Consider the following 13559-nt stretch of genomic DNA (forward strand, 5'->3'; position numbering starts at 1 on the left):
CCCTATCCTAATGCTATTGGAAGCATTATGTACTCTATGATAGGATCAAGGCCGGATTTGGCATATCCTGTGGGGGTTGTAAGCAGGTTCATGAGCAGACCTTCAAAAGAACATTGGCAGGCTGTGAAATGGGTCATGAGGTACATGAAGGGGACACAAGATATGTGTCTAACGTTTAAGAGGGAAGAAAAGTTTGAGATCAAAGGTTACTGCGATTCTGACTATGCAACTGATTTGGACAAGAGAAGGTCTATCACAGGCTATGTATTTACAGCTGGTGGGAATACAATAAGCTGGAAGTCATGTTTACAGAGAGTGGTGGCTCTGTCAACAACAGAAGCAGAATACATGGCCCTAACAGAAGCAGTAAAAGAAGCTTTATGGCTGAAGGGTTTAGCTGCAGAGATGGGTTTCAATCAAGAAGCAGTTGAGATTATGTGTGACTCACAAAGTGCCATAGCTTTGTCCAAGAACTCAGTTCACCATGAGAGGACAAAGCATATAGATGTGAGATATCACTTCATAAGGGAGAAGATTGCAGATGGGGAGATTCAAGTTGTCAAGATTTCAACAACTTGGAATCCAGCAGATATCTTCACCAAGATAGTACCAGTGAGTAAGCTTCAAGATGCTCTGAAGCTTCTCAGGGTCTCCAGCGAATGAGAGACCACAGATCCGAGATTGGAAATCAAGTAACACTAAGAGGACAAAGTCAAGTGAATTTGAACCAAGGAGGAGTTTTGTGGGTTTTGTTTAAAATTCACCAAGTTATTAAGAGACTCCAGCTGGTTCAGAGGGTTCACAAGCAAGGAAGAAAGAAAGAAAGGGATAAGAAGTTCTGTGTATAACAGAGGGTTCACTTTTTGGTCTAATGTCGATGCTTTCTTCTTCTCAGTCTCTCTCGTTCTCTCTCATGGCGTCACCACCTGAACCAAAATCGTACAAGCATGAATTGGGGAGCAAACAGAAGCGTGAAGAAGGCTGCCTGCAATTCGTACGAATCAGGCCGTGTCTGGCGGAGAGAGAGATCCGACAACAAGAAGAATTGGCGACCAAGTTGTCGGGTAAGGTTCTCTTTGTCTTTATAATGAGAACTGTGAGAAACTTGTAAGGGGTGGTGAGTTCAAGTTTGTATTGAGAGAGAGAAGTTGTAAGAACCCTAAAGGCTCTAGATTTGAGCAAAGTCTTAGTGGATTTCCGAGGAGAGTCTCGGCCAGACGTAGCGACACCATTCCGGGTCGTGAACTGGATAATTTGCTGTGTGTTCTTTATATTTTCTCTAAGCTTATCCCATACAAACGAGAGAAACAGAGAGTTGAGAGAAATTCCTTTAAGTTAAACCAAAAGCTTGAATCTTTCTTAAGTCTTGAGTGTAAAGGTGTTGGCTTTCTCGGTTCTAACTTTCACAGATCCTCCTCCAGAAATCTAAACCAATAAAACAAAAAAGACAAGTAAATGAAAATCAGACAAACCTAGAAAGATGATAAACCAGAAGAAAGATTTTATTACAGAGGGCACAAACACACACACCAGAATCACAAAAAGGATACGTTTGGTACCAGACTCCTTTTGGAACTTCTCAGCCAGAGTGTTCATATCCTTCAGTCACAAGGGAAATTCATCACCAGAGTGTTGCATATTTTTCGTTCCTAAGCTTGATCACAGCATTTAGTTTCCTCTCGCATTCTTCACGACTGATCACCTTCTTCCAAGTAGCCTGTGACTAGCCATGATAAAATCAGGGCCAAAAAATATTACATTAAGATTCAATTTTGTTTCAAAATATCAATTTAGATCAAAGGACATAAGAACGGACTCAAGAGAATCTAAATCACCATTACTAACTTGGTCGTCTTCTTTAAGAAGGTTAACAAAAATCCCAAACAATGGCTTTAGCAAGTGTGGCTCCCATCTGTAACGCTTGTCAATACAAAGTATTATAAATAAATAAAAACAGAGTCTTGTGGCGAAACCCTAGAAGGTGAAAAATCAGAATCCACAAGAAGAAGAAGAAGAAGAAGAAGAAGAAGAAGAAGAAGAAGTTGCCTTGATATACAAGTGTAAAAAGACTGAGAGCGAGTGATTGAGGAGGAGGTCATTATTTATAGATAAGGTCGGAAAGCTATTGACGGTCTCGATTTGATCTTATGTAAGATTTCAACGGCTGTGATTAAAACGACAAAGTCGGTAAGTCAATGTGCACTTTTCCTTTTTTCTTTTTTGGCAAATTTGAACCGTTAGATTCATCTTTCATATTTCCTTTTTTTTTTTTCTTTAGAATTCTCCTTTTTCCTATTTCCTATTCTTTCCTTTTTGTTTCTATTTCCTTTTTCCTATATTTCTCAAAAAAAAAAACTTATTAATATTAAAAACAATAACTAATTTAAAACGGAATTTATAAATTCCAACACAAAATATTTGCCACTAAATTGCTCAAAAAAAAAAAAACTTATTAATATTAAAAACAACAACTAATTTTAAACAGAATTTATAAAATCCAACACAAAATATTTGCCAAAAAATGAAAAGAAAGAATAATCTCATCAATAAAGGAAAAAACAAAAAAAAAAAACTAAATTCAGCATTTACTTAGGCGCACAATAGCGATACGCCTTTGAGATTGGTTTGGGGTTTTAGCTTTGTTTCTCGCTGTCTTGCCCGAGAAGACTGAACCATTTGCTAAGTTCTCTTTTCTTCTTTGTTCATCATCGATCAATTCTACTGCACAAAAGGTACGTTTTTTCACTTCCTTCTCTACCCTTTACCCTAAATTTTATTGCTTTGTTTCTTCCTGTGTCGTCTCTCTCTGCGATTCGTATTCATATTGCTTCGATTGATGATATACTCTATATAGTCTGCTCTTGGAATGTATAACTTATAGATTTTTACTCTGTTCTTACGGATTTGAGTTTGAATCTTGTGGTTTTGGATATTTAGAAAAGAATCGATTTTTTTATCTTCATCTAGTTAGATTTGGGGGTTTCCGCAGTTTTCATTGATTGGATTGGAACTAGAGAAGGAAAAAAAAAAATCAATAATTTAACAAAAGATCTGAACCAAGTATTGTTTTGGCAGTCTCTTGAGTTAGTTCTTTGAATAAGATCTGTGATAGGATTGATTGCTAGCTTTTGGTTGCTTTGATTGTGGAAATATAAGATGAGTTCATGTTCGTACATGTCCACGAACCAAAACAAGTCTGCGTTTGATTTAGTTTTGGCAGCAACTAGTCCTGTTTTGGTGTCTTTTCTAATCTCACTCACAGGAGTGTGTGATCTCTCTTATTTAGAATATCAGATATTTGATCCTGAGACTGTTATATTTGATAATTGATGATACAACTGAATTGTTAGTTATTCGATTTGATCAGAACCAAAGAACTGTGTGTATTTTCATCATCTGATTCAGTTTAAGTGTCATTGTTGTTTATCTGATTCTCATGGTTATTTAAGAACTTCATTTTATGAAGATCTGTGATTTAATGATTTGTCAACTCTTGTAGGTAGTTTATACACACAATGTAGATGAGTTATCTTATGTATCCCATTCCATCGAGCGGATTGAATGGGAATGGGATAATTAGAAACTGGATTTTGGTCATTGCAGCACGCTTAAGAAGATTTTTTTTAGAAATTATGGTTTCCATGGTTTTCTTTAGATGCGGTTATGAAAAGTGAAATTAGAGGTCGAAAGATTATTTGTTGTGAAAGTTGATTTCTTTATGAGCTCCTAGAGCTATTAAGATAAGATATTTGTTATCTTTTGCTACATTGCTTGTAAATTTAAGGTGAGTCCATGTTCTTATATGTCCATGAACCAACAGAAGTCTGCGTTTCATTAAGTTTTTGCATCCACTATTCACGAGAGTTTGCAATCTCTTATTGGAATATACAATTTTTGATCCTACGACTGTTGTATTTTGTTGCTTTTCTGTTGGATTTGTGATAATGGAATACAGCTGAGTTGTTGACATTCCATCTGATCAGAATCAAAAAGCTTTTTGTGTGCATCACACTAATTCGGTTTAGGTGTCGTCGTTATCTATTTTTTATGGTTATCTAATTGTGTGCATCGTTCTTCAGTTGTGTTTGCCTCGTGCTAGCTAATTGCATGTTTGATATGTATCTTGGTACAGGTTTGTGAGAGTTAGATAGAAGGTAAGAAATGGAAGATGTACTTACCCAGAATCCTCCACCTTCAAGATTCTTCCAAGAAGATCTGAACAATTTTGTTCCGCCACCCGAAACCCTTCCATCCCCTTTCATCATATTCTCAAACCCAAAACCTGAGCTTCCCCTCCGACCATCTCTACTCATCATAGCCATTTCTTCACCTTCCCTCTATATTTTCCACAATTTACCTTCAAAGACTCTCCTTGGAAGTCTCATCATGCCTGAGGTCCCTTTTTCTGGAAACACCACAGAACCTTCTTTGGAAGACAAATCCTGCAACATATATTCCTTAAGTGACACCAATGATAAAAACTCGATCATCCTCGTCTCTGTTCAGCTTCCTGTATCTCCTGAACGGTCTAACCTGGTCTCGAGATTGCTCATTGGCCAAGACATCATCCCCGAACGGGTTATAATCTTGGATTCCATTCAGAGCCGTAACTTCAGAGGTAAACTTTCACCAGACGAAACATTGGCAGCTAAACTTGAAACATCAGCTGAGAAGAAAGCAACAAGTCACTTGGTGAATCTGGATTACTTCCCATCAGGGAGTGTAATCGACGGTCTGAGTGCTTCACTTTTGAGCCGGTGTCAGCTAAAGAACATGAAAGGAACATTAGTGATCTCATGGCCCGAGTTTGGTCCTTCCGTGATAAGATTTGTCGGAGCTCTGCTGAAGCACATTGTCCCGAGTTTGGATCTTACTAATGTTAACAAAGATCTGGAGAAGAATTCTTCAAGAGCTGGTCTTAAAAAGGATGCTTGGGTCGACTCAGAGTTATATACATGATTCAGTGAGAGAGAAGTTTTCTTAAAAAGTTGTTTCTTGTTTCTATGCTTAGTTGGACAAAACAGAGAAGACCTTAGGTGTGTGCTTGTCTTGTTCTCATTGCAAAACAGTTTTTCAAATTTTAGTCTCGATCTTGTCCACTCTCTCTTACACTGAGATTTTTAATGGCATTGGTTTCAAGAAAACCAAGAAAAAACAAAAACAAAATTGGGATATTTTCTTTATTTTTTATTTTTATAAAAAAGTATTAAAAACTAGAAATTTCTATTTCTAACGTAAGCAGGAGAACGTGCTTTATATAAATAGGAAAACATAAGAGAAGAAAGAGGATTCAAGACACGAAGATTACAATAGGAGAAGAAGCAGAGACATATCATGTGTTTGTTCATAAAGGGCAAGATTGCTTCGTCCTCTTCAAAGAGAGGAAGAAAAAGAAGAAGTGAGTACACAGGAGATGATGATGCACCACGGAAGAGAATTGAACGAGAAAGCAAAAGAAGAAGAGAAGCAGAGGTGAATGAGATACCCAACAACGATGTGTTAGACGAGATACAGTACGAGCATGCACCAGCTTTTGCAAACGGATGGCTTTATTGGTTCAGCAAAGAAAAGACTAATTTGGTTGCTTTTGATCTTCACAAGGAGGTGTTTGAAATAGTACCAAATCCTATTATTGAGGTATCATCCTCATCTGTTGATATGTTTATGGAAAGTGTAGATGATGACAGTCGTCTTGTGTTGATGTCAGAGACAGATGGAGATGGTATGCAACACGTTTGGAGGCTCACTAACCACAACACTGGAGGGACATTATCGATAATGGACAAGATGTTCTCCTTTGACTTGAACAAAATTACTTCCACTTGGTTTGGTTCTCATTACTCTTCCATCCTCAAACTTATGGCACTCTCCAAAAAGACAGGTGACACGATGCTCTCAAGACCCCATTCCCGAAGTTTCCCTCTATCTGAACCCCTAAACTTTAGTACTTTCATTCACAACTGCATCATTCCTAAGTCTCCTCCTCCTCGCATTGACAGTGGTCTTCTTCCTTATTTCCCAAGTTTTATCTCTCCCTTTTGAATTAAATTCAAGTTGTCTTAGTGGAGAGAAAAGAAAACTATATGAGATGAAAATGCACATTTATGTGCTCTTAAAGCCACTTTGTGTTTTGGCATCACATAATGTAATTTAGGTACTTTGTTAAACAACTCTCATTTTTGGTGTAATGCTCTCAACAAGAAGCTCTCAAGTCTCATCTTTCTTGAAGAATCAGTAAATGTAATCGGATAATTTTGTCCGGCATTTAGAATATATATGTCTTTCTGACATCAAAACCTGTACAAGATCGTAGCATACAACAAAATACACAAGTTTATATATGTTTTTGACAAACCCATATATATATTCTCTTGTCATCTTGGACCTGATAACTCCATGGCTTGAACCAGCACAGAGGAATCGTCTGTAAGATCTGAATAACGTTCAGAGGAAGAAAACTCGTTAGGTTTACTATAACTTCTATTGGTCTCTGCTCTCTGAGAAGAAGCTTCCCATTTCTCAACAAGACCATCGCCTTCAAGCATTCTCACAACTTCAGACATCTTGGGACGGTGAACCGGAAGATACTGTGTACAAAGCAAAGCCACTTGAACCATCTCTTCAACTTCGATTCTATCATAGTTGCTCTTCAAATCCTTGTCCACTATCTGTTCTAGCTTCTTCTCTTGTTGTAGTTTCTTTACCTACAAGTAACCCTAGAAGTGAGTGATTTTGACCTAATTGTGTAACAAGAAGATAAATATCTACTATTTTGCTTCTTACCCAATCAAGAATAGCTCCTCTTTGATTTGCTGCTTTTCCAAACTCAAGAGCTCTCAATCCAGTAATCAATTCGAGAAGAAGAATCCCGAAACCGAACACATCTGTCTTCTCTGAAGATTGTCCTGTTGAGAGATACTCAGGTGCAATGTGACCTACTGTTCCTCTCACAGCAGTTGTCACGTGAGACTCCTCATGATCCAAAAGCTTAGCTAGCCCGAAATCTCCGACAACACCTTCACAGTAATCATCAAGAAGTATGTTTGCAGCTTTGACATCACGGTGAATGATCTTCGGATCACATTGCTCGTGCAAATACAGTAACCCTCTTCCTGCTCCTAATGCTATTCGCTTTCTTGTGCCCCAATCCAATACTGGTTTAGCTGCACGAATCATAAACTGTGTCAATACATGTAAAGAAAATGGTATTAGAGGTGTTTATAGTTTACCTTTGAGACGAGAAGCAACACTGCCATTAGACATGTAAGGATAAACTAGAAGCCGTTCAGAGGAAGTAGTACATAAGCCGTAGAGGCGGAGGAGGTTCCGGTGTACCGCTAGGCTTATCATTTCAACCTCAGTCTGAAACTGAATCTCTCCACCGCCATTATTTACATCCTTCAGTCTCTTCACCGCGATGATGGTTCCATCGTGAAGACGACCTTTATACACATTCCCAAACCCTCCTTTACCTACTAGATTCTTGCTGCTGAAGTTACTCGTTGCGGATTGAAGTTCTTTGAAACTAAACCTCCTTAGGTTCCCTAAGCATACTTCTTCCTTGTTTTGCTCTGAAGTAAGTCCAAAATTCACATACACACGTTGGTCTGATTTCGCATTCAATAGTATACAGTTCAAAGATAAAATTAAAGAAACTTACCATTAATGTCAAAGAACAAAACTTGTTTGTTATGTCTTCTTCTCCACCAAAGAAGAAAACCAAAGCCAATGATCAACAAGAAAACACAAGTAAGGCTTAAACCGAAAGCTACCGCGATTTTACGGTTTTTTGTTCCTCCATCAGATGATTTATCTAACCAAACAACAACAACAACAAAAAAAACCATTTTAGCTTTAGATTCTATAGAATTCAATTTTTTTTAAGACTGAAAAATATTTCAGATTTTACTTACTTTGAGAACTGTTCAAGGTGATTGACATTGGCTTAGGTTGAGTCCCATTACAGTCTTTCTCAGTTCCAGTTGGACAAATCTGAGGGTTGCCCATAACACTGCATTACAAGTAAAAAAAAACTGTTACATAAAAAACTATATAGTATATAACTTAGAGTAACGTACAAAAGTGGATAAATCTACAATTACTCTGTTTCTTTCATAAAACAGAGTAAAAACAGAGCAGACAAATATTCTTTCACAGAAATAGACTTACTTGAATGTTTTGGCAAGTGATCTTGGAACTGGTCCACTCAAGTTATTGTACGAAAAATCCCTGAAATAAATAATTACGAATTATATATTAACATTATTATCATACATAGAAGAAAATAATACAAAGTAAAAAAAAAAAAAAAAAATCAAAACACAAAATGATATAAAATAAAAAAGAATAGAGAATGTACAAAAAAGTGAGTTGGGTCATGTTTGCCAATGAGCTAGGAATTGTTCCTGTCAGGCTGTTATTATTAACCCTCCTGCTCCACAATTTTCAATACAAAAACAATTATTTCCATAAATATATATTTTTAAATATATATACATATATATATGAATAAATTGATAAAATCTTACAAGTACTGAAGATTTGTGGAATGAGAAAGAGTGATTGGGATTTGACCAGTGAAGTTATTGGTAGAGAGATCAAGTGTTTTGAGTTTCATCAGTTTCCCAATCTCATGAGGGATATGTCCTGTTATGTAATTGTTCTGCAATAGCCTGTGTGTCCAAAAGATATTATAGTAAATAAGAGATGATGAAACAATGTTTTTGAATTGTTGTAAGAAAACACTTACACAGTCTGAAGATATGTTAAGTTGCTAATACTTGATGAAAGAGTTCCTGATAAGTCCTGACTTGGAGCTCCTCTACATATACAGATAAGTAAAAAAAACCTAGTAAGCATACATATATGTGTGATTTTGTGTGTGTGTGTGTGTGTGTGAGAGTGCTTACAGGATTATGACAAAACCATCAGAAGAGCAAGTGATCATGTTCCAGCTACATGGATCAACTGCTGTATCATCCCAATTCATTAGAACTCCATGAGGATCAATCAGTGAGTTTTTGATTCCTATTAAGGCAAGAACTACAAAAAAGGAAACATGTTTTAGAAAAAGACAGAGAAAGGGAGAAGATTATGTTTTGATGAAATTTACTTACCCTCATAATTTACACCTTTGTCTGTGAGCTCAGCAGAAGTAGAAGAAGAGAGGAAACAGATAAAGAAGAAGAAGAAGAAGAAGTAGGTAGAAGAGAACAAAGCATAACTCTTTATGACTTCTCTTCTTCTCTGCATCATCTTTGTCTTAATCAAAGTTTGTTCTTCTTGCATCAAGACTTGAGATTCTTAATCTCTCCAAGGTGCAGAGTTTTGAGGTTTCTTTCTCTTTTAGTATATGGATATATTCTGTTTCCAATTCCTTGTCTGGAGGTTAATAGGGAAAAAGATGAAACAGAGTTTGGAAGTGTATGTGACTGAGAGTGAAAGAGAGAGATAGAGAAGTAGAGAAAGGGAAAGATTTGTCTGCCAATTATTATCTTATGGTCCTTTAGTGACTGTCAACTCGAAAAGGCCATAGAGAAATTTTTGGTAATGTTGCCTTTGTATTTGTTTCCAACCATGTGAAAAAAAAACATAGTCAGATAAGGTTTTATGTATTTGCCAATATACTTATCAAGTTTTCTATGAAAAAAAAAATCTATATATATAAATTCTATATTTTCTTTTTTTTTTGGCAAAAAAATTGATATTGTAATGCATGAAAATAATGATGAAATATTACAACGTAAGTAAATAAGAAAACAAATATATTATAAATTTGTAAAAGACGTATAATTTGTAACGATGTAAAATAATATTACATATATATATATATATATATTATAATTTAACTGATTTCGGTTTTTAAGAGAAAAAATTACATCGATGTAAACTAACTATTTTAGAAAGAACAATTTACATCAATCTAAAACTAACTATTTTAGGATATTAATAATTCAATTAAAGGATTAACATGAAAATGAATAGTTACATTTTGTAAAATGTTGAATGCTTCATAATCTTTTATTGGTAAATGGACAAATGGTGTGGACTAGTTGACTTACCAACCTCGATTGTTTACAAAAAGGATGATGCTTACCAAATCGAATATGTTCAACAAAAATCAATTTAAATGTTACTCAATACCCTTAATACTTACCCTTTAGTCTTGTTTTTTGTAATTAACATGGTTATCTCCATTAATCTGGTTCTTCTATCTATATCTAGAGGATTTTTATAGACTCAACGTTCTCGGATCTATCTTAGCTAGGACGGCAACAAACGATAAAACAATAAGATTTTGTTTTGGGATAGAAACAAACATTATTATATGATCGTAAAATATTCATATTGGAGGAGCAGGTGAAAAAGTGAATTCATGTGGTAAGCACAGCACCATTAACCTATAAACAAAACTACTTAAGTAAGTAAGTGGCCTCGAACAAATACAGTGTGAAAGGCTCATTTACTCATATTTTTTTTGTATATAAATAAATTAAAAAATCTATTTCAAAAACCAAAAAAGGTGTGAAATTATTTTGATGTAACGCAAAAGTGAAATAAAATGTGAATGAATGATATAAGTAAGTGGGACACTCGTTTGTGACGATGAGAGACACTGTGAGTCTGTGACGATGGAATTATTTTTTCTTTTTCATTTTTTCGTTTTTTAATGAATCGCTTTAATTCTGCTTTTTATTCCCACTAATCACTCTTTACTATTTATTAATATCTTCATCACTATTCATTAATTTTATTACAATTTTGTTCTTCATTTATTCCTATATAAATTCTAAAGTATTCACTGAATTCGTTCTAAAGTATTTTTTTTGTCAACCATATTTTATAAACAGTTTGATTTAAAAATATATAAACCGTATAAAAAAAAACTATAAAGCGTATCATGTTCTATTGCCAAATGGATGGGTTTTTTTTTTTTTTTGGTTATGTCAAATGAATATTTTAAGTGATGGAATATTATGAGACACTTTAACCAAAAAAAAAGATTAGCAGGGTTAAGAATTATTAAGAAAATAATGAGATGAATAACACATATGATCGAAATGAAGATAAAATGAGAAAAGTCCAAAACTCGAAATGCCAAAAGAAGAACCAATGATTGACAGCTTAAAATTTGGTCCAACATTAAAGAGAAATATTAGAAGAAAAAAAATAAAATATATGAAAATAACTTACTTAATGACATAATAGTTAATAGTTTTACTTTAGAAAATATCATTTACTATGGTTTCTTTAAGATAATATAACACTTATATCGGTGTGTGTATTTTGATTATTTTACATGAGTCTAGCTTAAACTCACTAGTTACTACTTACTACTACACAATGAAAAGTTGAAGTTGAGCCAAAAAAAAAAATGATTGATAAGTAAATTATTGAAGGGAGCAACTAATCCAATATTCCAAGCTCAACAATGATTTAATTAATTAGATAAAAGAGAGAAAGTATAAACTTTAAATTAATTAAAAACACTAAAAATCAAATCTTTGGATCTAAACACACAGTAATAGTCAACAGACAAATGCCACTTTTGAAAGCACAAAAGCAAAGTCTGCTTTATAAAGCAAAAGCTGTTCTCCTCTCTTATCTTTCATCATTACACTAATTTCTCAGTGCATTTCACTGATTTCACTTACAATTATTATTTTGTTGCGATAATGTTTTGCAAAGAAAAAAAGAAAAAAAAAAAACTGAAAAGACGAACATGTAATATGTCATGATTTGTATGTCGTGTGCATGGATACATATATACACGTGTGATATACACTATTCTCTTCTGTTTTAGCATTACCAAAATGTTCATTTTCTTCTTCTTCATCATCAGTTTCTTTGACTATACATCACATAAACTTGCAACCGCATTGTAACATTTTGTGTTTGAATTTTTGTTTATGGATATAAGTTTGAATCTCTGACAGTTAAAAAACACACACACTAGTGACTGATTGGTATTAGTTATGATTGGTTGATTATATTGTTGTAGTTATGTGGTCTAGGGTTTGAAATCTAATGATGAAAAATAGTATCATTATAAAGTTTTTTTCTTACGTGAAAATGGTTAGTACTATATAAAGTATGTTCTTGTTTATGTCATGTCATCCCTCATTGTGTCCTAATTTTTCTACCAAATGAGATGAAACATGAAATAATTTATGGTTTCATCTATAGCATAAGCAAAAGGAAAAAAACAAAAAAAGAATTGCGTATGAGAACACTAATAATTTCTTATAATATTTGTATTCTTATTTCTTTTATTTGAAAAAGAAAGATATATATTCGTAATATATATCTTAAGAATTGATTCGTGACATTGTAAAGGACGTTGAGGTGTTGTTGCAATTGTAATCTAGTTCTTGGATATGTCTGGTTTTTAATTATATATAGCATTGTAAGTAAAATAAAACTCAAATAACCTTACAAATTATCTATAAACGATTGAATTATTTGTACGTTTTATTGAGAGAGATGTAAAAAAGTAAAACCCCACTTGTGTCTCTTCAATCATATAATGTTCTTCACTTGTTGTTCATTTCATTACACTCACCTTTTTTGTTACCCTACCTTTATTTGCTTATGATATATAATCAATGAACCTGATCTTGCATGTAGCTGTTGGGAAAACATCCGGTGAATAGATATCTCTTGACCACTCTTAGATATCTTATTAGCATAAACCATTGAGAGACCAAACCAAGTGCTTTTTGATGTTAATCCTAGCGTAGACAGTTGAGTGAGTACCATTCATACGCATTGTAGCTGGACTTGTTAGTGTTTTGGTATATATGACTAAGCAATAAGTTATGTCGACCAAGAGCCATAAGCTAGTTTTGGTTTCAGATTGCCTCAATTGTAACCAACACAAGAGGAAGAAAGAAAAAATCAAGAAAAGGTAGAATAAGTTCGTCTCTAAAAGTTGGATGCACGAAAGCAATTAGGACAACTCAATACAACCTCAAATTTATTTTTCTTGATTTTGTTTTATATAGTGCTTATATTTGATGGTTACATATTTTAGACTATGATTAGTACTTGTTTAATATGTTAATAGACTAAAGATTCAACTTGGTTTAAACATACTGTTTAGTACAACGGTAATTTGTACTTGGTGGGTTTGGATTAGACTATAATTAGTAGTCAACAAAACTATTCGTTCAATTAACGTAATGACTCTTAAACTAGAAAAAAAAAAATTAGGCCCAAAATAAATAATTTTACGTTCAAGAAAAATGATCAAGATTTGTAAAACACTATTGGACCAAGTAGAAAGGGTATTCGAACTTTAAATTTCAATGAAAATTGAAAACATTGTGATTTATTTTAAAAAGATGTAGAAACAAAACAAAAAAAAAGACCAAAGTTTAATTCACATCCGATTACAATTTTTAAAAAATATATATATTGAGAGAAAGAAAAAACCACAGAACAAACCAAAAGACTATTTCATATTATCGACATTTAAAATGGCCCCCCTAAAGATCCTTCAGGTTAATAGAAAATGAAACTGATGCATGCATCAAATATATTTCAGTGTCATATCATTG

The 13559-nt window shown here is 34.0% G+C and overlaps 2 protein-coding genes across 2 annotated transcripts; one reads left to right on the forward strand and one right to left on the reverse strand.

Annotated features, from left to right (window-relative positions):
• The first annotated feature begins 2607 nt into the window (after window positions 1-2607).
• On the forward strand, window positions 2608-5166 carry LOC17887413. The gene is made up of 2 exons (XM_006291623.2): window positions 2608-2732; window positions 4133-5166. The coding sequence occupies exon 2, from the start codon at window positions 4162-4164 to the stop codon at window positions 4957-4959; it is 798 nt and encodes a 265-aa protein (XP_006291685.1). The 5' UTR covers window positions 2608-2732; window positions 4133-4161; the 3' UTR covers window positions 4960-5166.
• A 992-nt stretch (window positions 5167-6158) lies between these two features.
• Window positions 6159-9481, reverse strand: LOC17886030 (protein NSP-INTERACTING KINASE 2). Its single transcript, XM_006290653.2, has 11 exons — window positions 9117-9481; window positions 8910-9042; window positions 8750-8821; window positions 8529-8672; window positions 8360-8431; window positions 8170-8229; window positions 7914-8011; window positions 7661-7813; window positions 7230-7571; window positions 6784-7163; window positions 6159-6704 (listed from the first exon to the last, which is right to left on the reverse strand). Exons 1-11 carry the CDS (start codon window positions 9286-9288, stop codon window positions 6375-6377), a joined length of 1956 nt encoding a protein of 651 aa, XP_006290715.1. The 5' UTR covers window positions 9289-9481; the 3' UTR covers window positions 6159-6374.
• Window positions 9482-13559: the final 4078 nt, after the last annotated feature.

Source organism: Capsella rubella, unplaced genomic scaffold (assembly GCF_000375325.1).
Source record: "Capsella rubella cultivar Monte Gargano unplaced genomic scaffold, Caprub1_0 scaffold_5, whole genome shotgun sequence".
NCBI lineage: Eukaryota > Viridiplantae > Streptophyta > Magnoliopsida > Brassicales > Brassicaceae > Capsella > Capsella rubella.

Excerpts from the sequence above, each read along its gene's own strand:
- LOC17886030 (XM_006290653.2), bottom strand. The coding sequence starts at position 9,288 with ATGCAAGAAGAACAAACTTTGATTAAGACAAAGATGATGCAGAGAAGA. Across the intron at positions 8,432-8,528 it reads TCCACAAATCTTCAGTACTT|GAGGGTTAATAATAACAGCC; the intron begins GTAAGATTTTAT and ends ATTGTGGAGCAG. Across the intron at positions 8,012-8,169 it reads TCACTTGCCAAAACATTCAA|TGTTATGGGCAACCCTCAGA; the intron begins GTAAGTCTATTT and ends CTTGTAATGCAG.
- LOC17887413 (XM_006291623.2), top strand. The coding sequence starts at position 4,162 with ATGGAAGATGTACTTACCCAGAATCCTCCACCTTCAAGATTCTTCCAA.